At 40.3% G+C, this 25005-nt stretch overlaps 1 protein-coding gene across 4 annotated transcripts in view; it reads right to left on the bottom strand.

Annotated features, from left to right (window-relative positions):
- The window catches only part of astn1 (astrotactin 1), a 1815355-nt gene that overhangs the window by 102095 nt on the left and 1688255 nt on the right, over positions 1 to 25005 (bottom strand). For all 4 annotated transcript variants that reach the window (XM_052011000.1, XM_052011002.1, XM_052011001.1 and 1 more), the window contains 3 exons: positions 22245 to 22513; positions 19941 to 20074; positions 8003 to 8160 (listed from right to left, as the gene is read on the bottom strand). In XM_052011000.1, the coding sequence (XP_051866960.1) occupies positions 8003 to 8160; positions 19941 to 20074; positions 22245 to 22513 (561 nt within the window). The remainder of the gene's footprint in view (positions 1 to 8002; positions 8161 to 19940; positions 20075 to 22244; positions 22514 to 25005) is intronic.

Here is a 25005-nt window from a genome sequence, read left to right as displayed (position 1 = left end):
GTCAGTCAAATGTTATACTGTACAAGTAGCTTAAACAAATGGTTGGGTACTCATTGTTGAGGAGGAGCACTCGAGGTAGTGTTGAGAATCTCAAGGCTGTGCATGGGAGCAGATACAGGTCCTGCACAGGCAGCTGGCCACCTCACAAACTACCTGCCCATTCGCCCCATCAGGCAGCTCCAGCCTCATTTGGAGATTCAGCTGCCATTCCCACCTTGGCCTCATGAGTCACCTCAGAACCGTCAAAACCAAAAAAAAAGATCATAGTGGAAGCAAGTTATTGCTGATCCTGAGGGACTGCCTAAGAAGAAACATATGGTAAAAATTTTAATTGTGTAAACCTATTCAAGGTGTTCCTGATGTGTTTTAATATCATTGCTGACATGGAACAGAGTTGCATAGATTGTTAAAACAAATACAACATGTATTAATGGTATTTAAATGGTGCAAGGTCAAGAGGCAAAGCATGATGGTCAGTCAAGTTAAAACCACAAAGAACGTGCTGTAACAGAATTACACTGAAACATTGCAGCATGTGAAAGTCAGGGCACTAATTTAGATGGTGGTGTTATGTTTGAAGCAGACAGATCATCTGGGGCAGATCGTTTATTAAATCTACCAGGAACATGCTAATGAAGTATGGTACTTGAAACCAGTAAGGCCAGGACACTTATCAAGAGACAGAGAGTACTAAAGAGGAGTCGACATTTCCAAAGGGCCACATTGCTGAAGGGGGGGGGGGAGTGCCCTTAAAGTGGGGAAGAGAAGGGGAGAGAAGAGGGGGGAGAGAGGGGTGAGAGGAAAAAGAGGGGGGAATGGGGGAGTGAGGGGGAATGAGGAAGGAGGGGGAGATAGCGGAGAGGAGGGGAGATGGGAAGAAATGGGGAGGGGGAGAGAGATTGGGGAGAGCGGAGAGAATGGAGAAGGAAAAATAGAGCAAAGGTGGAGAGAAAGAGAGAGCAAGAGAATGTGTGGAAAAACAAGAGGGAGCAAGAGGGAGAGTGGAAGGGAAGGAGAGAGGGGGAAAGGAGAGAGGGAGAAGGAGAGGGAGAGAGAGGTGAGTGGCAGGTGAATTTGCAAGAATGGTGGGCCATGTCAGAGAGAATAAGTTACAGGGAAAAATAAGGGAAGAAATGGGATTGCTCTGAGAAATGGCATAGATCCGATGGGCCAAATGGTGTCCTTCCATATCATTAGTAAATATGAGAAATATGAAACAAACAGGCAAATCTTAAAATAAGTGGACAAACATTTCATTGGACATTTATCTGCTTGTCTACATCCATCAAGATATTTAGCACAGAAAAATTACTGTACAATGGCTCCTTCTCCCAAACTATTCCAACTTCAAAATAGGGAGCAATTTTTGCCAATTAAAGTGGAGGTTTCCCCTTTTTTTCCAGCAGTCTCAAAAACGTAAAAAATGACGGTATCATCCAATTACACCTCCCCCAAAATTAAAATGAGTTGCATAATATTGAGGAGGATATTACATGAAATTTGGCTCCACTTCAACAGAAACCTACCAAAGTGTCAAATGTGAACCAGTAATGAGGCCCTTATAAGATTCAGTCAGCTATGCTGGGCAGGCCATGTCATTCGCATGCTTGACACCATACTCCTGAAACAGACACTGTTCCAAGCTCTGGAATGGGAAGAGATTACCAGATTGTCAGAAGAAAAGAGTTAAAGATGTGGTGAAAGCCAGTTTGGATGTAATGCAACATCCCCACTGACTCTTGGCCCATGACTTTTCAAAGTCGAGAAAGTGGATTTGGCACAGTATTGAGAACCTCAAGGCCATGCATTGGGAACATAGAGAGGCCACATGTAAGTGATAGAAAGAGCATACCACTTCACAAACTACATCATCAGCTCCCTCCTGCCCCATTAGAGGAAGCGTCTGCAGGTCCCACTTTGGTCTCATTAGCTACCAAAGAAGCCACAAAACTAGAGTGGACATAAGACAAGAAGAACTGGCTAAAAGAATGTGTATGCTATTACCCCCACTAGTTTGAGATTACAGAGTCCCCAAGAAACTAGTATCACATTTGATTTTCACATTGGCAACTTCATTGAAATTGTCCAATATGTTTACAAAATCTTCTGGTAGATACATGCTACATATTTAATTGAACAAATGTGTAGCTGAAGTGGGCTGAACTCAGAGGAGATCCTGGATTTCAACTTATTGAGACAGTGAATGCTCAGGCAGAAATTCACAGTGCAGGATGTAATTCACATATCACATAGCCCGTGCTACGAGAGTGGTTGCTTTAGTAAGCCTCGCTTTACAAAACTTCCAGATGTAATTTAGGAATTAGTTCACTAGAGTGTGCTGCAAGACCTAAAATAAAAGCATGAAACACTTGCTCATGCAGCGTTTGCAAAGAGAATTGATGGATTAATCTTTTGGATGTGAACTCATTATCAAAGCTCATCTTCAAGCTTCTCTTTTCTCTATACAAACGCTGACAGACCTGTTGTACAATTTTTTCATGTGCAGTTTAGAGTTATTTCCAGTTGTCCCAATTATATTTTTCCTTTTACCTTCTGATAAAAAGCTGGGCATATTCAATAACAGTGCAACAAAATCTTGCTCTAGCAGGAACAGCTTCAGAACCAATGCTACTGAAAGGAGAAAAACCCAGTCAAAATGATACAAACAGAATTGTCCCAGTGCATTTCAAATAGATTCATTCACAAGCCATACCCTGAGTTAAACTCAAAATACAGTAAATAGATACCTAACATGGCACCAAAAAGAAGTGCAAATTATCACAAATTCTTACAGCCAGTACAGTGAAACTGTGCCTAGCTCAATGCCAACAGTATTAAAAGTCAGAACACAAAGTTCTGCAGTCCACTAAACACGGCAGTGTGTATTGTAGTCGAGGGTCTGGTGCCAACTGTATCCAGCATTGCCAAATGTAGTATAACATTGCACATGGAAGCATCGGTGTCCCATGATCAACATATTTGGTTATTGCACTGATGGTCAGAACAGCATATTCTTTGTAAATAGCAGAACCTCTGTAGGAGACTGAAAGAGTCTGGAGCTTTATTGAAAGTGATAGAAGACCTTACTTATTTGAAGGAAGTCTCTATAACTCACCCAATAGCTTAATACTTGGATGTGTCAACCTTCCATGAAAGAACATTTTGGGTCTAATTCTTATGGTGAGTTGATGATTTCAATTGGGAAGGCAGTAAGAGGTGCTACAATTGGCATGATACATTCACTGGTGTGAGGGGGGGCATAGGGGTTTGATCAACTATAGGTTCCACTTAACTGATCCTGTTATCACGTCAGGCGGGGAGGTTTGGCTTCATGTGTAGTGGACTTCACAGTTGATTAGCTGGTTAATCCTCTTTCCAAGCTCTTGAGAAGATGGGTTCCTTTGAGAAGTGGGGCAGAAAACCCAAAACGCACAAAGTGGTTGGATTTGTGGTGAGGGTATGGGGAAGCGTGCGATTCACCACAAATACTCACCCCACTGAATATTCTGCCACCTTGCCCGTCAGAATTTGAAGGTCTCAGACTTTGCATTGGAACAGAAGCAAAGAGGCTGCTTGATTTCACAGCTCCTGCTTCAGCTTTACCTTTTCAACACAATTCCAGCGCCAACACATTCCTTCCTGCATAAATCACTGCTGCTGGAACATTTAATTAATCGTCTTGTCTCAGACTTATTTCAATTAATTAACAGGACATCTGAAATTATTATTATTAAAAGATAAATGAGCCCAACAGTGAGGAGATTGGTATAATTAACTTACTAATGAAAGGATTATGTACTTGTGCTCATTAAACAACAGAGGCTGAGAATAACTAATGTAGATTAATTAAGGACCCAGGCAGGAAAGTCACATGACTTATGGAGGATTCTCAGAGTGGTGCACCAGGATTGAACCACCTTGAGGTCAGAAACAGTTTGCAGCAGGAATATATCAGAACACTTTCTATAGATGCAGTGTCATTAGCAGCTGTACTGGGGGAATAACTAAATGAATACGCGTCAGGGAGGGCTGAGACTATTGCAGAAAGATATGAACAGGATGTATAGCAGAGAGAACCTGAGCTGGTTTGCTTCTGCAACCCTTCCTTATGTCTATCCAAGGTCAACTAAATATGGTTGTAGAGATGCAATGCATATCAGTTGCAAATCATTTTGCAGTAGGTCAGCAACATCCAACTTCCTTGGTAACCCCTGCTGCTCAGTCATGTTCTGCTCTTTCCTGGATCTTTAATAAATCCATAAGAAGGCCAGATGTTACCTGCTCTTTCACAAAGAACAGACTATCTATTAGAGGATAGACAGACCTTAGTCAATGGATTAAAAATAAAATCACTGAAAGACCTGGAACATATTAAGTGTCATGCTTTGTCAGATTGGGTACTGTAAATTAGACTATTTTTACAAAGGGGGATGAGAAACAGAAATTGCTTTTTGGATTTCAATGACTGACACTCTGACTAATTCAATTCCTTGTTTGTCTCCATAGAGGGAGATGGGGATATTGGAATATAACTTTAGGAGCTCATTTAATATTCAAGAAGATCTGCACCAGCATCCATAGGAACCAAGATTCCCCAATGCCATGTCCACAGTCGCAGTTTATCATGGAAACAGCTTTTTCTTACTAATGCTGGTGAAGAGGGGAGGACTAGAATGCTTTCCTATTTCACATGTTCATTATCAGCATTGAACATTCCCAGATTAGGTAGCCCTCCTTCAACATCTTGCTGCCATACCCGACAGTAACCCAACTGGAGTCAGTGTGGCAGTTTCATTTCCCGCAATGGCTAGCTATTGTGTCCTTGACTGAGATTGCTGAATGAGTGCAATAAAAGAGACAAACTGGGAAGAGAACGGGATCAGTGTCAGATTAGTGTAAGTGGGTGATTGGTCTGTGAAACTCAGTGGGCTGAAGGGCCTTTTTTCATAATCTATGAATCTATAACTTCTATAACTTCTATAAACTGGGTTGGGGAAAAACTCACCCATCAAAGCTCATCAAGTGGCACTATGATCAGTTCCTATTATAACCTATTCATCAAAGCATCCAACTATATTTTGAAAGATCCCAATGTTTCTCCCTCCACTACCAAGACCGGTAAACATCTGTTGCTGTTACAAAATCTTCCCTCTTTTGTTTGTTTAGTTTTAAATTCACATCCCTTCCTTTACTTTCTTCGTTTACTGCAAGCAATATTGTGGTTTTATTCCATCTGTCCCTATCCAATATTTTCTAAACTTGATTATGCCTCCCCCAGCTGTCTTTCTTTGAGCTGAGTCCATGTGCACAAGTGAATGGAGCAAGTCTATCCCGATTAATTTCATGTGAGATATCCTATCAATGTGTGTCGGATGTAAACCAGGCTTGTGAGAAAGCAGCTCTGTTGAAATATAGCTTAGTCTTTGAATGGGTTATAAATATTACAGAACTGAGCTGTGGGATAGCAGAAATCATTCTCTATTCGCCCTGGGGAATTACTAATGACCAATTTAGAAATAATTAAAACTCACACTTAAGAAACATGCAGTTACTCATTAAAACATAATCAATGCTAGTTATAATTTATTCCAAAATCTTCTCCATAGAAGCTTAACTTCACCATGTGCACAAAAATGTCCCTAAAGTGATTACAATTGAAGATATTTCTTTATTTAATAAACAAATCCTTTTTGTTCTTTTAACATCAGTACAACTGGTACCAGTTATTCGGTGTTCCAAGGCACAATAAAGACGTTAAAGTTTGTTTTGATTCAATTTTCTTTTGAGTGAATCTTGAATTTGAAGAGAGTGATGTCAGTTTGACTGAATAAACCACTTTTTCACTTCCTATACACAGGGCAGCACAGAACAATTGCAGGTGGGGCAGGAAAAATGATGAATGAGAGGACAAAGGAAGGAAGAAAGAAGAGAGGACAAGAAAAGGGGAAAGAAGGGACAGATTCAGGGGAGAGAGATAGTACCCAAACACTGGGGAGAGAGGAGATAGCCACTCAGAGGAGAAAGGGAACCCCCATACAGGGGAGAGAGGGGACAGACATAGCGAAGTGAGAAAACAGAAAGGGGAGAGAAGGGGCAGACACAGAGGAGGATACAGACACAAGGGGGAGAGGGGACACAGACACAGGGAAGAGAGGAGACAGACACAGGGCAGGGAGAGAGGAACAGACAGGGGAGAGAGGAACAGACAGGGAAGAGAGAGGACTCAGACACGGGAGAGAGGGGACTCAGAGACACAGGAGAGAGAGGGGACAGAGACATAGGGGAGAGAGGGGACTCAGAGACAGGGAGAGAGGGGACAGAGACACACAGAGGAGAAAGGCAACACAAACACATAAGGTTATAGGTCATTATGGAATTCAACACTGAGAGGGGAGAAAAAAAGATGAAGAATCGTGGAAGCGAAAGAAGTGGAAAAACAAATCAGGAAGAGGGGAAGAAAACAGACTGAAGGGAACCAATGAAGAAAAAGAGAGAAAGAAAAACATGGAGAGAAAATAAAATATGCAAAAAAGATAGTAATAAAATGAATAGTGTACAGGAAAGAATATCAAGCTTAAACAAAGAAAGACACAAGAAATCTTGGAAAAAGGAGAGGCAACATTCACATGAAGTAACTGCTTTCCTTCCTTTTTACTGCTGTAAGATTTTAATAGCTGAGGCCTGGACTGGAAGCTTATTTTCACATCAAGCCAATTAATCTCAACAATATGCTTCAGGAAGTCATAGCCAGATGATCAAGGTGACTACTTCACTGATTTCAATTTCAAATGCCCCCTGCTTGGGAGGATGTCAATAACTGAGACCAGGAGTTCATCAGGTGGCAAATTGCATGTGTAAGTTTGCATGTTACCACTCTAGTGAATCAGGCCACAGTATTCATAGGATACACCAGAGGGGGAAGAGTGAAGGAAATGCAAAAACAACTTGGGTTACTCCCTTAACTTTCATCCCACCACTTGTTCCAGTGATTCACCACTACTTAAATTCTTATCTTTCAGCTTTCCATTTTAAAATGTTACCGTTCCTCTCTTTACAACAATCATTAAACCTGCTGTATAATGAGAGTATATTCAGGGTTTAGTTTATAATTCCAACACTGGTAAATTTTCTTAACACTTATTTGTAGGTTCGGACATCCAATTTTAATCCTTCATACAGTGCCCTTGATGCCTGCATTATTTTGTAGCCTTTCAAGATGTTTACACATGATAATTGATGGGCTTTTCAACATCTAGCTGTTTCATCAATAGTTGATTAATTTCAGAGTTCCCATCCTCATATGGATATAACATCCATAAAGGAAGGAGGAAGTGAAACGGGAAGTAGAATTAATTTCAATATTCCTTCCATATCTGTAAAGCTAAGTTGTGTCTTCAAGGCGCAAGTCAGCATGTCAGAACTGACCTGCTTTGGATTGATTCCCATGTAGGCCTAACACCACTTCAGCTCTGAGACACATGAGACCATTAATGAGAACATTATTTGGAGACAACCAGAAGAAAGAAGTCCACAGAATTCTTTTTAAACAAAAATGAAACTGGCCTAACTTTATCACTTTAGAAAAAAATAGACAATGAGTGAGAATGGTGAATGATTTTTCAAATAATATTTCAAAACTTCTTTAATCTCTGATATTTAATTCTTTCTTCAAAATGCCAGAACTGTAGATAAAGCAGCTGCTCCTTCTCTTAACTCATCTTATTTTCCATTATGTGTTTGAAAGGAATGACAATATAATAGAATCATATAGTCTTGGATTTAATCTAACACATTGGTGACAGGATTATTAAGTATGTTACCTGTAAAAATTAGGTATTCAAGCATTATTTGCCAATTCCTCAGGGAAACACTTTTAAAGCCATCTTTCCACAAAGAATTTCATCCCACTCCATCTTCAACTCTACTGGTCAGTGTCCAAACTCATACCATGCTCACTGTACTCTATTTCCTCTGTTTCAAGCAAAACTTGGTTCACACTCACCTGTCTCTACTTTCGACATTTCTGCTCGGTCCGTGATGGTGACCCTTTCCAAGCTGATGAGATAGTCTACAATCTTCACCCCAATTGCAGGCTCAGTATGGTCCCACTCTAAAACCACCAGTGAGCTACTTGGCTCATGCGCAGGTGACAGCCTCAGACTGGAGAAAGAAAAGAAATATATTGAAAGTGTATCAATGGGAATGTCTTTTAGGTACCAGTTAAAGATCTAGAAGAAACACTCATTTTTTGTTATTTTTGTACAGTTGGCTTTCTGGAAAACTGTGATCAGTTTATTAACTAGACTTAGCTTAAGGATCTCTAGGGCTCTGAACACCATCAATATTTGAGACCTCTCCACATTGATTGGTTTGAAGAGGCATCTTAAAGGAAGAGAGGAAAGGTGAAGAGGCAAAAGGGAATTCTAGTGTCTGAGAGATATAGCACAGAAACAGGCCCTTCAGTCTATCAAGTTTGCACCTACCCTCAAGCATCCTGTTTTACACTAATCCTACAGTATTATTCTCTGCACATGCCCATCATCTTCTCCCCCCACACTGATTCCACCACTCATTCACACACTAGAGGCAATTTACAGTGGCCAGTTAGTAACCCACACATTTTTAGAATGTGGGAGGAAACCAGAGCACCTGGGGGAAGCCAACATTGTCACAGGGAGAATGTACAAACTCTACACAGACAGCATTAGAGGTCAGGATTGAACCTGGGCTGCTGGAGCTGTGAGGCAACAACTCTACCAGCTGCACCACACCTATGTGTCTGAAGCCTTGGCCACCAAAACTGGGGTGAAGGGAGGATGAATGCAGAAAAAACAATTGATTCAAAGAAATATTTTGGTGGAGGGAGGAATACAGGAGGATACAGAGCAAGGGAGGGGCAAGTTCATGGAGGGACTGAAATACAATAATAACAACAGCAACACATTTATGTGGGAAAAAACATCTGAAGATGCCTCACAGAAATATTATCAAACTAAATAACTAATGGTAGGCTGTATTCCAGGCAGATAACCAAAGATTAGTCAATGAGGTTAGTTTTAAGGAACATCAAGGAGGTAAGTGGGAGAAAGTGGAAGGATTTGGGGAAGAAATGACAATGCTTGGAATAGTTGGAGGGTCTGTTGCCAATGGTGAACCAACTACATTTGAGGATTATTAAGGAGCCAGAATTGGAGAAATGGAGTTATCTTGGAGGGTTAAAGGGGTGAAGAAGATTGCAGAATTGGCAGGAGGTGAGACCATGGAGAGATCTGAAAAACAGGATGAGAATTTCAAATTTGAGGTGCTGCTTCATCAGGGGCCAATGGGGGTCAGCAAGCACAGAGGTAATGAGTGAAGGGAGAAGGGGACGGTGCAAATCAGGACATGGACTTCACAGTTTTTGATGACCTCAATTTTACAGAAGGCAGAATAAAGGAAGTCTTCCAGGTATACAATTACTTGCTTGAAGGTTTCACGGAATATGGGAGGCCAGCTGTGGGTGCTCATGAATAGTTGAATCAGAAATTCATGTTTGCCTGAACATGCAAGTTTCATTAAGATGGCGTAGGTACTACTGCTGCTGCCTCATAGCTCCAGAAACCTGGGTTCAATCTTCACCTCCACTGCAGTCTGTGTGGAGTTTGTACATTCTCCTGTGTGGGTTCCTCCTAGATGCTTCTGTTTCCTCCCTCATTGCAGAGACATGTTGGTAGGTTAATTGGCTCCTGGAAATTACCCTATTGTAGGTGGGTGGCAGGAGAATCAGAAGGGAGTTGATGGGCAAGTGAAAGGGCATAGGTTAGAGGAAAATAAGTGGGAGAATTGGATTGGTGGGAATGCTCTGAGAACTGGCATTGACTCGATGGGCTGAATGGTCTTCTGTGCTGTGAGAAAATATGAGAAATACAGGAGAGGACAGTGGCTGATATTATGAAAGTGAAGGTGAGAGAGGGGATGCAAGTTTGGAAGCACTGGCCAGAGTCTAATAAGGTGCTAAATAAGGAAATGGTTTGGTTAAACCTAACACAATGACCAGGGAGGAGGTTGGTATCAATGGTGAGAGATTGCAGGTTGGGGATTTAGGATGACTGACAGGCAGTCTGACAGAAAGCTGTAGGAAGGTCGAGAGGGATGGTGAGGTAGATGGTGACCTTCTGTCTGCAGATATCACTGAGGAAGGCAGATGAGGAAGAGAAGAACCGGGAGAAGCCACTACTTAGGGGTGACCAGATAGGCAAGAGTGAAATCATGAGCAAGCATTCTTCTCTGGATGGACAGTGCAGCAGAGATGTTGGTCTTGGATGTTGTGGTTGGTTGTTGAAAGGAGGGCAAATGTACCACAGGTACACTCTAATCCACAGGCTTGCACTAACAATCCAGAGACATAAATTTAACTCCCATCATGGCAACTGTGGAATTTAAATTCAGTTAAACATCTGAAATTGCAGAACCTAGCCAATAGTGAAACCACCAGCCTGCAGAAAAACCCCATTTGATTCACTAGTGCCATCCTCACCCAGTTTAGCCTGTACCTGACTTCTGACCACCATTGTGGTTGAATCTTAATTTACCCTGTGAAATGGCTGAGCATTCACTCAGTTCCAGGGCAATCAGGGTTGGCCAATACATGCCAGGCTTACTGTGATGCCCAGATGCTGAAAACTGAATAAATAAACACATTGCAGAGGATGCCATTAATTACTTTTATCAGTGCTTTTTTTTTGATGCTGTGGATGAGGTCGAAAGCTGGATTTCAACAAAAACTGAAACAATGCCTTTGTCCTTAGAAGCACCAAAGCGTGGCCCGTGTCATTCCAGGAGCTCTGTACCCATTATTTATGGGTAAGATGTAGTCAGAAAATACAGTCTTGCCCAAAGATGTGTAATTCTTTAAGGGTCTTCACTTAAACAAATAATGTAACTGCGATGCACACATTTCTGCAACATGGACACACTGTGCTTCTTGAAAAGGTGATTCACAGTGAGGTTACACCAGACCTCAGTAATATTTCATTGTGCCACAGGATTGACCTTCTGATGTTTGTTTTATCACTGATGAAATTTGCACTGAAACCTAATGAAGAACTAATGCATTCTCCTCATAAATCACGGAAATATTATTAACTAGGGAAGACCAATTAGAGAATACATTCCCCTCTTTACTATTGACATGCTGACCTGGAAAACAGGCGAAAATGAGTGTTTTTCTCAACCAACATGGAAACATGTTTTGCTCAATTTAGCTGTGGGAGATAAAACAAGACTAATAACTGACGTGGGAGTCAGAGGCGAACTGAGAAATAATGACAATGACCCTGTGGACAATGTGATAATAGAAAAAGATAATGATGATCTCAAAGATAAGGATGTTAGACTGGAAAAGGTCAAAGTTCAGTGAGAGAAGAAAGAAACGAAGTAGAAGAAAAGTAACTGGGAGCCTTCAGTTAAGAGATGGATCAAAAATAATATATTCCTGTGTAACAAAGGAAGGACTGCACTGAAAGGATACATTTGGACAAAAGTTTTGAAACTAATTGGAAACTTTAAAAAAAAAGAGGCACATATTAAGATGAAAGCTAACACAACCTAAAACAAAAATATTGTAAGGAATAGAAAAATAGGTAATGAAGAAATTTAAAAGGGGTAAAGGAAATGTGATAAGTGTGACACATAACATAAAAGGCAATAGTAAGGCCCTTTCCACATAAGTTGAAGTTACAGAATAATGAAGTAAAATGGGCAGCTCCAGCTGAAGGAAGAAGTCTTATATTGAGGGTGTGACAAGATTTTGTCTTGGCATCAGCATTTATAAATAACAATGGAAATGAAAATGCTGATATTTTTTGGGAGGAGGAGAAATTGCAATGAAAAATTGGTACAGAAAACTGAAAAATAAGCTGGACTTAAAGTAGGAGGAACATTTAACCCTGATGAGAAACATCACTGGCTATTGAACAAACCGAAAATACACTAAAGGCTTTGAATGGGGTTTCCAATTTTCATAGAGATGTCAGAGAGTTGTGAAAGTAACACCTCCATTTAGGGAAGGAGAGGAATACACATCAGGGTAACAACAGATCTGTTAGTGAATTTGGGCCAACTCAGAGAATCCAGGAAGCAAGAATAAATTAGTGAGCATTTAGAGATGGATGGGCTAATTAAAAATAGCCAATATGTCTGACAATCTTATAGGAATGTTATTGAAAAAGTGACTAACTGGATAGATAAAGAGAATACAGTAAATGTGCATATAGATTTTCAGTTGGTGTTAGATAAGGTCTCTCCCAAAGGGACTGTTATGAGATGTATTATATGAGGAAATGCAGCAAAATGTTCAGAATCTTATTTGATCTATACTACAAACCAGGGTCAAGTCTGGATATTTTATTCTTGGTATCTAAAATGGGCAGGAATGAACTGCAATGTGGGAGTGGTTCTGTAAGGATTGGGAGATCACTCAGCCTCTGTTGTATAGTGGTGGTGTAGTGGTTAATTTTCTGATGAGTAATCCAGAGGCCTGGACTATCAACCCAGAGATTGCATTCTAGTTCCACCATGGCAGTTTTGGAAGTGATATTCAGTTAATCACCGGGAACTTGCAACAACAACCAGTCCATGAATGAGGAGCCAAAGTTGCAAGATTGTCTTTGAAAACTCACCTGGACCATTATGGTTTGGATTTGGGAAAAATGGAATAACAATCAATCTGCTGGAGGAACAGGCTCCACTGTATTTGGAATATGTTGATGACACAAGAGTAGGTAGTTTTTGCAAGAGGGCATAGAGGGCATCAGGGAAAAGAAAGGTAGGTGATGATTACTATTTCGGATGGTAGTGCAAGGTGCTACATTTTAGGAAAGCAACACATGAAGTTAAGTACTTAATAACATGATACCAAAGGTACAGAGGGATGAAGGGACCTGGGTTCAAATCTTAAGTCCCTTCAAGTGACATTGCAACAGACAAATGGCATTTTTGCAAAGGTGAAAGTGCCCTGGCTTTTTATAAATAATTGGTTTATTATTGTCACTTGCACCAAGATACAGTGAAAAGTTTTTGTTTGCATGCTATCCAGACAGATCATTCCAAATATAAATGCATCGAGGTAGTACCAAAGGGAAAAAAAAATCACACAATGCAGAATATAGTATTACAGTTACAGAGAAAGTGCAGTACAGGTAGACAATATAGACAATATCAGTATGATAAGATGGAATCTTGACCTCACAATCTACCTCATTATGACCTTGCACCTTATTGTCTACCTGCACCGTACTTTCTCTGCAGCTGTATTCTGCACTTTATTCTGCATTCTGTTATTTTTACCCTGTACTACCTCAATGCACTGTGTAACGAGTTGACCTGTACGAACGGTATGCAAGACAAGTTTTTCACTGTACCTCGGTACATGTGACAATAATAAACCAATTCCAACTCCAAATACAGTGCAAGGGTCATGATGAGGTAGACTGAGAGATCAAGAGTTCATCTTTATTGTATTAGAGGTCCACTCAAGAGTCTTATAACAGTGGGTGAGAAGCTGTCCTTGAGCCTGGTGGTACATGTTCTCAAGCTTTTGCACCTTCCGCCCGATGGAACGGGGGAGAAGAGAGAATCACCATGGTGGGAGGTTAACATGGAATATAAATACCAAAGAGGTTCTGATAAATTTCTTCAGGGCAATGTCCTAGCCAGTGTATGGCACACTGTTCAGGGCACTCCTTCATTGAAAGAACTTTGAACCCAAAAACAGGTTGATAGCTGGGGCCAAAGAAAGTGGTGCCTGGATGGAATTAGGGCACTGGACCCATTCCCAGAGAAGCAGAGATGTCTCAAAATAAACAGAGACATGTAAAAGGATGAAGGAATTTTCTGGAGTGAATATCAATGACAAAGGGTTGCGATGTTAAATTGATAGCCCAATTACAACAGAAAGATTAGAAGAAATGTCCTTATGTAAAAGCTGTTGGGGCATGGAATATTTTACCATAGAGAATAAATTACATGTATCCTTTCAGGACAGAACAGGCAAAGATTTGAATCAGGAATGATACAGGTCTCTGAAGAAAGTGTGGGGTAATGGATCCGGTTTAAATTGTTCTTTGAAGAACCAACACAGGAAGAACAGGCCAAAAAAACTACCTTTTGCACTTCAAGCCTTCTGTTATGTTAAAAAGACACTGGGAATGCTTGTATTTCTAAGACAATTGTCTGCACTGAGCAAAATGCATGGTAATTAATCTAAATACGACTCTCCCACCTCATTGTGCACTTGGTGCAATAAGTAGTTGTCCAAATAATCAGTCACTGATATTGCATTATAACAATACATTTCCAGACAAATATGGACCCTGACACAGGCAAATCAAATCTACCCGAGAGAACACTTCTTACACATCAAAGGATAATTAAATCAAGAAAATAAACTCGTTTGACAACAAATAAACTCAGAGTACATGAAACAAGGAATAAACTATTTCTGAAATATTTTAAACCCTCAGAAACCCCTTAATTTCTAATCACTCCACATGTATTTAGTTCACATTTAACCTCAGTGATATTTGTTTTGTCAAGCGTCATCGGTACTCATTCACATTTCTTGATACAGGCCATCCCCAAGTAATGAGTGCGTTCCGTTTTTACAGATGTCCCATAAGTCAATTCTTTCCACATCAGAAAATACACAAAAATCACTCGATATAGTAACCACACCTCCACAATATCAAAACCAATGGTATCAAAGCTGCAAGACTGATATGAAAGAATGATTATCAAAAGTGGAGAGAGAGAAGAAAACAGTTTTGCTGTTTGTAGGAACAAACATATGTTCATATGCCAGACTTTTGAATTTAATATTATGGGTGCTCATTCATATGTGTGAGTGTCCATAAGTTGGGTTCGTAACCCAGGGATAGATCCCCAGGAGATGCACATAATGATGACACAAATTCTAAGAATCTAATTTTGAAGTGGCCAATTGGAACATACTTTTCATCTTCCCTTCCTCACCTCACCCTTCCCCACTCATTCTCAACCCCATTCTCTTCTCATCTTCTAAAGACTGAAGTGAACTGTCACAGTCTAACTGATCATTCTTCACATGGGAGTCTAGTAAAAGTACGTGTTTTGGTTTCCCCTGTATGGAAATTACAGATGACCCAGCCTCTGCTTGGACCCAATTCCACTATTATACATTCCTCTTACTGAACCAGGACTCCAAACTAATACTCCTTTCACCACCTTCATATCACAGAACACCAAGGATATTTTCAATATGGCAACAATTGAGTCAGGGGTGATGCCAGACATAACCTTGGAATTTGCTCCGCTGTGTAGTTCAGACCCATGTTATGCATCATATTTAGTGATTCAGGGAAGCCAAGTAGGAGTCCACATGACACACTGCATCTTCAAGCAACTCCTACCCACGTTCTAGCATCCAAGATTGGAGGCAATGCATTCAAAACCCCAACAAGCAATCTCTGGCTTGCCTTATTGCATCCTTCTCCAGAGCAGACTTAAGAAGAAGGGCAGGATAGAGACACAAGAGACAGCATAATCTGGAAGTGCTGGAGGAACTCAACAGGTCAGGTAGCATTTATGGAGGGAAATGGACAGTCAACATTTCAGGCTGAGACCCTTAATGATTGGTCAGATTGAGTTAGAATATGGAGGGAGGAGAAGAGGACTGACCTCAAAAGTATAAGCAAATCTAAATGGTCTCTGAGGTAGGATTACAACCAGTTAGTTTGTGGGTGACGCCTATTCATCCTGAATATTCAGGCCATGTTAGCAGATGAACAAAACAATCATGTTCTTCTCCGAATAGTCTTTGTTTGAATGATCATTATTATTTTAACAAAGAAATATTAAGTGGTTCCAAGATTGCACTGAGCTGATATTAGTGGAACAAAATGACTTTGTGGCACTGCTTTCGTTTTAATTACTGTCAGTCCATAAATCAGAAGAAGCCATTACAGATCTACTCCTAGCACTTTGTGTGATTAATACAGTCACATATCTGGAAAGTATATAAAATATTAAAACACAATCCTCCAGAGATCATTCCTCTTAAAATACTATGCAATACAATAACCCTGTTCCAAGAGATAAAACAGTCACAGATGTACACTGTCAGGTAAGTTGACTCCTGATAGTGGGGGAAAATTTTTAATGTTCTGGCATCCATACTCTGACCAAACTGCTTGAGAGCTGGACAACCTTTGAGCAACGAAGTGTGCTTCTGATAATAACTATCATCACTTCAGTTAATTTAACCTCTTTCTGCAGTTCATTCACCCAGCTAGCCGTTGTACCTCTGAGAGACTTTAACAGGTATGGTTGATTGCTGGGGAGTGATGGAGGGGCTTCACAGTGCAACAATACACCAGTATACACACGTATTCTACCATGGAGCTGCTGGATTTTGATCAGAGGTAAATGACCCCTTCATGGCTTACAGGCAACCAAACCACCGCCAACGGCAGTCCAGTGGACAGCAAAATCAGAAAAGAGATCTTTTCCACAGAAAAGTGAAGGCTAAGGAATGATTCAATAAAATTACATTAAAATTAGAAAGGGATTTACTGGAGGAAGTGTTTGGAAAATGTCATCATGTGTCAGGGAGTGCAAAATTAGGGTCATCAATAAGTCATTAATAAATCAAATAGAAAATTCAGAAAAAACTTTGTTTTAACCAAGAGTGTGATGAGGGAGTGGAATCTTCCATCACATGGATTGATTGAGACAAATAGTATGTGTGCATTCAAGTGGAAGCTAGAATCACCAGAGGGGAAGAAATAGAAGGCAGTGCTGATAGGATGCAGTGAAGGAGATGGTATGGAACAGCGCCATTCACAGTGATTACCTGGGTTAAATGGGCTGTTTCAGAGTTGTTAATTCAATGTAATTCCATGCAATAACTACCTTCCAGATCTGTTAAACTCCACTAACGGGCCAGAACAGAAATGGAACTCGGAGGCAGTAAATTTCAAGATAGGCAGTTTAGGTTGTGCTCTATTCTCCTACAGTCTTCTATTACAAGTGAATTAAGACCAGTGCTCTCTGGCACTTCAGTTCCAGGCCTAGATTAACCCACTTGGCACCTGTAAAGTACTGTACATAGGCAGTGGCACTTGCCCAATGATATGGCCCATGAATGATTCTTGGCTGGGTTGCTGAACTTGATCTGCCTGCAGTTCACTTAGAATCTCTCCCTCTCTTCCATCTTGGTTGCTCTCTGTTCCTGGTTGGCTCTTCTGGTCCCTGGACAGCTCCCAAAGCTCTCCATCACAAAACCTCTCACACCCTTTCTTTCTCTCTGGGATTTTGCCATAATATGGGATCACTGCATGCACTGTCCTCCATACAATGTGTTCTCTGCAACCAGTTTCACTGGTCATCTCTCTCTTGTTCCTCATTTCCTCTTTTGGACAATTTACTTATTTTTTGTAACTTATAGTAATTTTTATGCCTTGCACTGTACTGCTGCCACAAAAAAGCAAATTTCATGACATATGTCAGTGATAATAAACTTAATTCTGATTCTTGTTCTTGGCCATTTCTGCATATTCACTCTGACAAACTTACAAGTTCTACCACTTAGCACTCTCATCTCCAAGTTTATGTTACCAATGTTTCTCAATGGGATCCCTCACACTATTCAATGCTGAAGGTGTGGCTTAGTTTCCCTAGTTCCTCCTCTCCTAGATCACTTCTACATTCTCCTAGGTATTTCTGCTTCATTTTAGTTCTTAGCTTTCTTTTAAAATTTTTCTTGGCTTGGCTTTATGACTTAGCCACAGCTAGGTCCCAGTTCCCAATGTCCCTGAGCAAAGACTTCCATTCAGGTAAATGAAGAGCTAGTTTGTGCAATGAACAAAAATAAAGAATCCTCTTCAGTTCATTTCACTGGATTTTATCCCATGTGTAACTTCCTTGCTTTCATAGGGAAAAAGAATAACATTGCAGTGGACTTAAAGCAGCCTTTAAAGTCCAAACAAAATTAATAAACAGCATCAGAATAAATATCAGAATCAGAATCAGGTTTATTATCACTGACATATATCACAATGCCAGTAACACAATATTATTTTAAATAGTTGCTAAGGTTGTCTAGATCTACAGGAAATAGAAAATAATAGTTTGCTAATACAATGCTAAACTGGAAATAAATTCCCCATGCAGTAATGCCTCTTTTATTTTGCCCACTGTTTACTGAAATTATCTGGCCTGATTAGATATATTTTTGAAAGTTATAAACTCCCTGATTTGAACATGATGTCAATAAATACCTCCAACACCAGGAGAAAGGCAGATTCAAATAACTTTATTTTTTTGTTAAAGCTAGCAATCAATCAATTTGAACAAATCCTTCTAGATGCTTGTACTCAATTGAATGCTTATTCGTTCAAATTGGACACAGACAAACCAAATGAAATCTATTACAGTCATCGTTAAGGTAAGACTTAATGTGTGAAACCTTACAAGTGCAGTCACAGAACTAAAAGACAACAATTGTATGATAAATATTCAGCAAATGTTTTCATTTCTGTCAATAAACACTCCCTGTACTTGCTTGAATTCTTCTTGGCACTCAGCTCTCATAACCAGTCAGTACCTCGTCCACCATCAGTTCCAACCTTTCCATGTTATTCTTTTCTTCTATCATTCTGTTCCTGGCCTACTTTGGCTTAATCTTCTCAATACCTCAAATTTGAGATCTTCACCACTGCAATAAATCCTTCACCAACCTCATTCTGCTATTGCTTTTCCCTTGTATTACCTCAATGCACCGATGTGATGAAATGAACTGTACGGATGGCATGCAAAAAAAGTTTTTCATTGTACCTCAGCACATGTGACAATAATGAACCAATTTAACCCCATTCTGCCTCTATTTTTCCTGCTAAGTTCCTCCAGCATATTGTCTGTTGCTCCATTTTTCTCACCTACTCCAGTGCTACATCTCTCCCCACACACCTCTGATTCTAGCCACTTGTGCAACTCTCCAAACTTGTTTCACAGTTAGTGGCAAAATCTATGGCCACCTGGATCCCACTCTCCAGAATTTCATCCCAAAATTCCTCAAACTCCACAGAAACTTTTTCAAAGTTCTCTGAATTCCTTGTAGGCACTCAATGCCTTTTTACTAGGTGGTGCTGGCTTTCCACATGCCTAACAGTGAAGCACCTTGAGACATTGTTTTGCTGATAACAGCAATATTTGAAAAATTTCTTGTTATTTGTTCCCCTTACGCCTAAATCTTGTCTTCATTACTGTCAACACACCATTCTTTTCCTTCACTCTACCTGCTTGCACTCTTTCAGCTTTCCTTGTGCTGCTCAGCTGCATTTAGTGCCCTCCCATCTTCTTGATCTCTGCATTTTTCCCACCTTCTCCAGGAATGCAACTCTTCCCACATACCTCTGACGTGCACCACCACCCCCACCCCCACCCCAACTCCCAACTGGCACCTTCACTGCTGCCCAAGAGTTTAACCAGGTGCTCCAACTCCTTTTGTTTTCAGAACATGCTGAGCAAGGCTTCGGGTCTGCACATCCTCCAACTCACCAAGGCACTCACCCAAACCACCACCTCATCAAGTTTAGTCCTCTACACCACTAGCATATTACTTTAAACTGCCAGACGCTGGTACAACGCTAACTGAATCCTCATGGTTTCTATATTAAATACAGAAAGTTAGTATCAGCAGAACTGCAGTGTTCCTTCTTTATTTGCCTCTAAGACAATTGAGTAAATATTTAGTATTCCCTCTTTAACTTGTAGAGAAACACCACTCAGGTGATGGGATGCTTCCCCCTTCCTTGCTTTGCACTTTATAATCAAGGCCTACACATCTAATAAAGTGAATTAAACATTGGATCTTATTGGAATATGCACAAACTTCACATAAAAGCTATTAAAGAATAGATACTCACATCGGCTGAGGCAGCGGAGCACAGTTTGGTAGCCCGTCAACACTGAAGGTTGTAGAATCACATCTACACCAGTCATCGATGACATCACCACCTCCTGAACACCAGAGTAGGCTCAACATTGCTTCATATATTGCCTAAGAGGATGAGATTTTGTCAGACATTGTGCAATGCATGCTACATAACATTGAATATTGGTAGCAAGCATACGTGGCAAACAAAGTGAATTTGGAATAGAACGTAGAACATAGAACAGTACAGCACAGAACAGGCCCATTGGCCCAAAATGTTGTGCCAACATAGCTAATCTCTCCTCCTATAATGTGATTGAAGATTTATTTTGACAAGTTCTAAGGATTTCTACCTTTCATCATGCTGAACCCATCACCTGATGCTGATTATGGGTATTGCCAGTGCAAAAGAATCACCCAATATAATGCTCAACCTCAATATCTGTGTTACATAGAGTTACACTACTGTTGAGTAAGACCCTCCAGTTAATCTTTCAGTGAAAACCAACATTTTCTGACCCAGAAGAGCATTTCAGATATTAATAATTGAACCCCTGCTTTTTGTTTAATATAAATTAGGACCAGTGTCATCCATCAGTTATGCTCATTCATCTTCATGATCATTCTTAACGAAATATTTTTTCAGCACTTTACAAGGTTAATAATGAATTAGTTTTGCTGAGAGCCTGTAACACAAAACAAAGAAATATGACAGTGTGAGAAGATACTGTCAGCTTGATAACAGAAACAGACCAACCACTTAAGCAGCATGCTCAAACTAGCCCTTCTATTATCAACATGACTATGTTGATAAAAGATGGGGATCTGCTTTAGAGGCACAGAGATGTGAAGGAGCATTAATACAAGAATTTGAGCACTCCTGCAAGAGTTATTCCTCCAAATTCTCCATCTCATCTCTACTGATACCCATACTCCTAATTCTATCTCTCCCCTAACCCTGTTCCTCCTAAGAAGGAAACAGTCCTTCACCATGTCATTCCAACCACACAAAGTGAGCTGAGGTTTCATGTGCAGGTTGTCCTCTTTGCAATACCATCTTGTGGCCTTAGTCTACAAAACTAAATTTCATTGTTGGGAGATCACAAGAAAATAGGATGTTATGTAGGCCACTTATCTCCTCAAGACTGCACTGTCATCTATTACGGCCGATCCATCCCAGGCCTCCTCTGTGCCAGATCCCCATAGCTCTCTACCCTTGGATCTTTCAAAGGTTTATCTATTTCAACTTTAAATATTTCTAATGATCTAGCTTTCACAACTTTCTGGGGTAGAGAATTCCATAGATCCACTACCATCTGTGAAAAGAAACTTCTTTGTATACTTTAACTTGAAACTATGTCCCCTCATTTGATACTCTCCCACCACTGAAAACATCTTGACATTTATCCTGTCATGCACCCTTAGGATCTTATATGTTTCAATAAGATCACTTCTCATTCTTCTAAACTCTGAAGAATATAGACTCAATTTGTTTAGCCTCTCTTGGGGATAGAGGAGAAATGGGGAGGTCCAAAACTGCCTTCATACCCAATTTTCCTGGTCAAGGGATGCCAGCAGTGTGTAAAATTATGAGGAACCAAGACAGGGTAAATAGCAAGGGCCTGTTTCCCATTGTAGAGCAGCTGAAAAGCAGAGGCATATAGATTTAAGGTAATTGGTAGAAACCTCAGAGGGTAGATGAGGAAAGATTTTTTCATCCAGACTGTGGCAGTGTTCTGGACCTCACAGCTTAAAAGGAAAGGAGAGGCAAAAAGCTCACCATCTTTACATGGTACTTGGATGTGTGCTTGAAGAGCTTTGACCTGGAGGGCCATGGACCTAGTGTTGGAAGGTTGGATTAGGCGAGATAGTGCTACTTCAAGCAGTATGGACATGATGGGCTAAATGGTTTCTTTCTGTGTTGTAAATTTTCTCTGATACCAACTGATGAGCTTTGCCCATCAATGGAAGGACTTTGGTGGGAGGACAGGAGAAGGAGATAACAAGATCTATTATCTTAAGGTGATGTTTTCCTCTTCCAATCCACTATCTGGCTCTTTAACACATCTTGCTTCAATTTTATGCCTGTGTAACATTTTCTCTTTAGTACTAAAGTTCCACTGTGACTTTAAAGATGCCTGTATTTGAAATTTTAATTTTGCTGTGCTTTCATTTGATAACATTTTTACACAGTTGAGCCTCATTCTAAGTGTATATACCTATTGCTTGAAGCCTCACATTGGTGTCATATCTACTCTGACAGCTGAGCTATATCCCGCGAGCTTGTACAACTTACCTTTTGTGTTTCATTATCGCTAAGCAGTTCATAAAGTGGAGCTGCCTTGGTGACTTCCAGCAACACTGGTTCTTCTTGCCTGCTCTGACCCCCTTTGGGATGGCAGAGGTGACAGGAAGATGGGCAACCTCCCCTGTTTTCACAGTACATTCTCACTCCAGATGCCATGAGCTCATCACCAGAATCAAGAAGGCTACCAACATAGGCTGGAAAAGTTAGAGATTTGGGATCCTTTTCATGTTCCTCTGATTCGTCAGATGGAGAGTTGCCTGTACGAACAAATAGATGATATTTTAGCATAATGGCATAAATAGGCACAATCAGCAAGTGCTATTAGAAACAAATGAAGTATGTAATTTGTATCGTTCATAACACAGCACAGAAATAAGCTCATCAGCCCACCACATCCATGTCACTTGTTGCACCTACCTACACTAAACCCATTTATCCACATTAGGTCCATAGCCTTCAAAATCCTGGTGATTCACTTCTACAGAAGGGATAGAAAACTGAACAAAAATAATTTGTGCCCAAATTACTCAACCACATTGCGAAATTGGATACTTGCTCCAAAAGGAGACAAGGTTGCATCTGAAACATTAATATCCCAGCAACGAATTCTTTTATCAGTGAGGTGATAAATCACGGAGGAAGATTGACTTGCAAGTCTTGGGAAATATTTTAAAATATTTTGCATTCAATGACTGCTTGTCTTAATTTCAATCTCTATCTGAGCTTCACCTATCTGCTGCTGTCCCATAGTATTGCATTGGAGTGTCAGTCTAGATTTTTGTGCCCAAGTTGCTGGAGTACGACTTGAACCCAAATCTTCCTGACTCAAAGGCAAGAGTAATGCTAACTAACTAAGAGCTGATGCTGACACTAAAAAGGCTTTAACTGTGAAATTCATACTGAAGTTTCTTAGTTATCTCACCGCATTGCTAAGAACCTTCAGCCTCTATTAAAGTCAACTCCCTTGACATTGATAAATTTTCTTTCCGGTAATACACAGAGGTTGAACCAGACCAAGCAAAAATGTTAAGGGCTGTCCAACCTTGAGACTGAAACCACATAACCTGACCGTCAAGGTAGGAGCTCATTTTCCATCAAGTTTTCAACACTGCCCACTTCCACATATAACTCACCCCCTTACTTATTGATTTACTTCTTACAATGGTTCCCATCCTATACCTTTCATAAATTTCAATATTCAAAACATAGCCACCCAAATCCAAGTCATGATGAAAGAGTAACCTGAAACATAACTCTATTTCTCTTTGCACAGATTCACAGATTGCTGCCTGAATGTTGAGTATCTCCAGCAATTTATGCTTTTATTTCAAATTTTCAGAATCTAGATTTTTTAAAACTTTTCAGCCACCCAAATTCTGCCCGTCAATCACCTCTGACCTAATGTACAGTTACCTTGTTCAGTAATATAATTACACTTAAATTCTCATTTTCAACCTCATTTCTGTGACAGTTATTCTGCATCGATTTCTATTCATGAAGTTTCTCAGCACTTCTTTTATGTTAAACCTTCCATGTAATGTAAATCATTATTACTGGGCCTAATCTTGTTCAGTCTTGGCCAGCACATGAGGTAATAATGCTCCCGAGGGATTAGTTGAAACACCGCATTGATAAGGAGTTAGCAAATAGGTAATCTAATCTCATGGTGAACTATGCTCTCTCTACACGTTGTTCAGAAATCCCACCGTTTGAGACACTTAAAACTAACATAGTCGTAACAGACACTGAGAGAGGACAGGATCCTTGATATTCCTGCATGTGAAGATTTTGGTGTAGCTTTAACCTTCCTGCTGATTCAGAAGGATTTTTTTTTGCAATAATACGTTCAAAGTATGTTACAGCGTAGAAAATTACTGTCTTCTTACAGAGAACACACTGTTATTAACTTGTCTGAAGCGTATTTTGATTTTACAAGTAGATTATTGTTTCAGTTGGTTTGTCAAACATGTAATCGTGGAAAACAATAGAAGAACCTAATGCAAGTCAGGTCATGTCCACTGTCTGCAGTCACAGTGCAGGCACTGTGGCAATTCGAAAGAGCAATTGAGATTCTTACAGTCATAGAGTCACATAGCACAGAAACAGGCCCTTCAGCCCAACTCATCCATGCCAACCAGGATGCCCATTTTCCCACATTTGGCCCATACCCCCTCTAAACCTTTCTTATCCATATAGCTGTTCAAATGTCTGTTTAAATGTTGTTATTGTACCTGCCTCAACCACTTCCTCTGGCAGCTCATTCCATTTAGGCACCACGCTCTGTGTGAAGAAATTGCCCCTCAGGTTCCTATTAAATCTTTCCCCTCTCACTTTAAACCTATGCCCTCAAGTTCTTGATTTCCCAACCTCGAGACCCTGGAGCGCTGTTGAAGCTGCACTCATCCATGTCTGCTACATAAACAACTTTGTCAGCCACTAGAAATGCCTGCATTTGAAAATATGAAGATTTTTCTGTTGCTAATTCATTTGATTTACTCTTAAAATTCAGCTTTTGTAAATTTTATGCACTTGGTTCAAAATCTTCTCACCACACAGGACTAAAGAAAATAGAGTCCCAGACCAGCCGTCAGTTATGGCAGGGCTTACATGCCATAACAGGCTACAAGACGAAGACAGGCTGCATAGTTAACAACAGCGCATCCCTTCCTGATGAGCTTGACGCATTCTGTGCGTTTTGAACAGAAGGGAAGTGGATTGTCACCATCCACCCTGATCACCTCCAATGCAA

Source organism: Pristis pectinata, chromosome 3 (assembly GCF_009764475.1).
Source record: "Pristis pectinata isolate sPriPec2 chromosome 3, sPriPec2.1.pri, whole genome shotgun sequence".
Taxonomy (NCBI): Eukaryota; Metazoa; Chordata; class Chondrichthyes; order Rhinopristiformes; family Pristidae; genus Pristis; species Pristis pectinata.
This window is presented reverse-complemented; position numbering and strand designations above follow the sequence as displayed.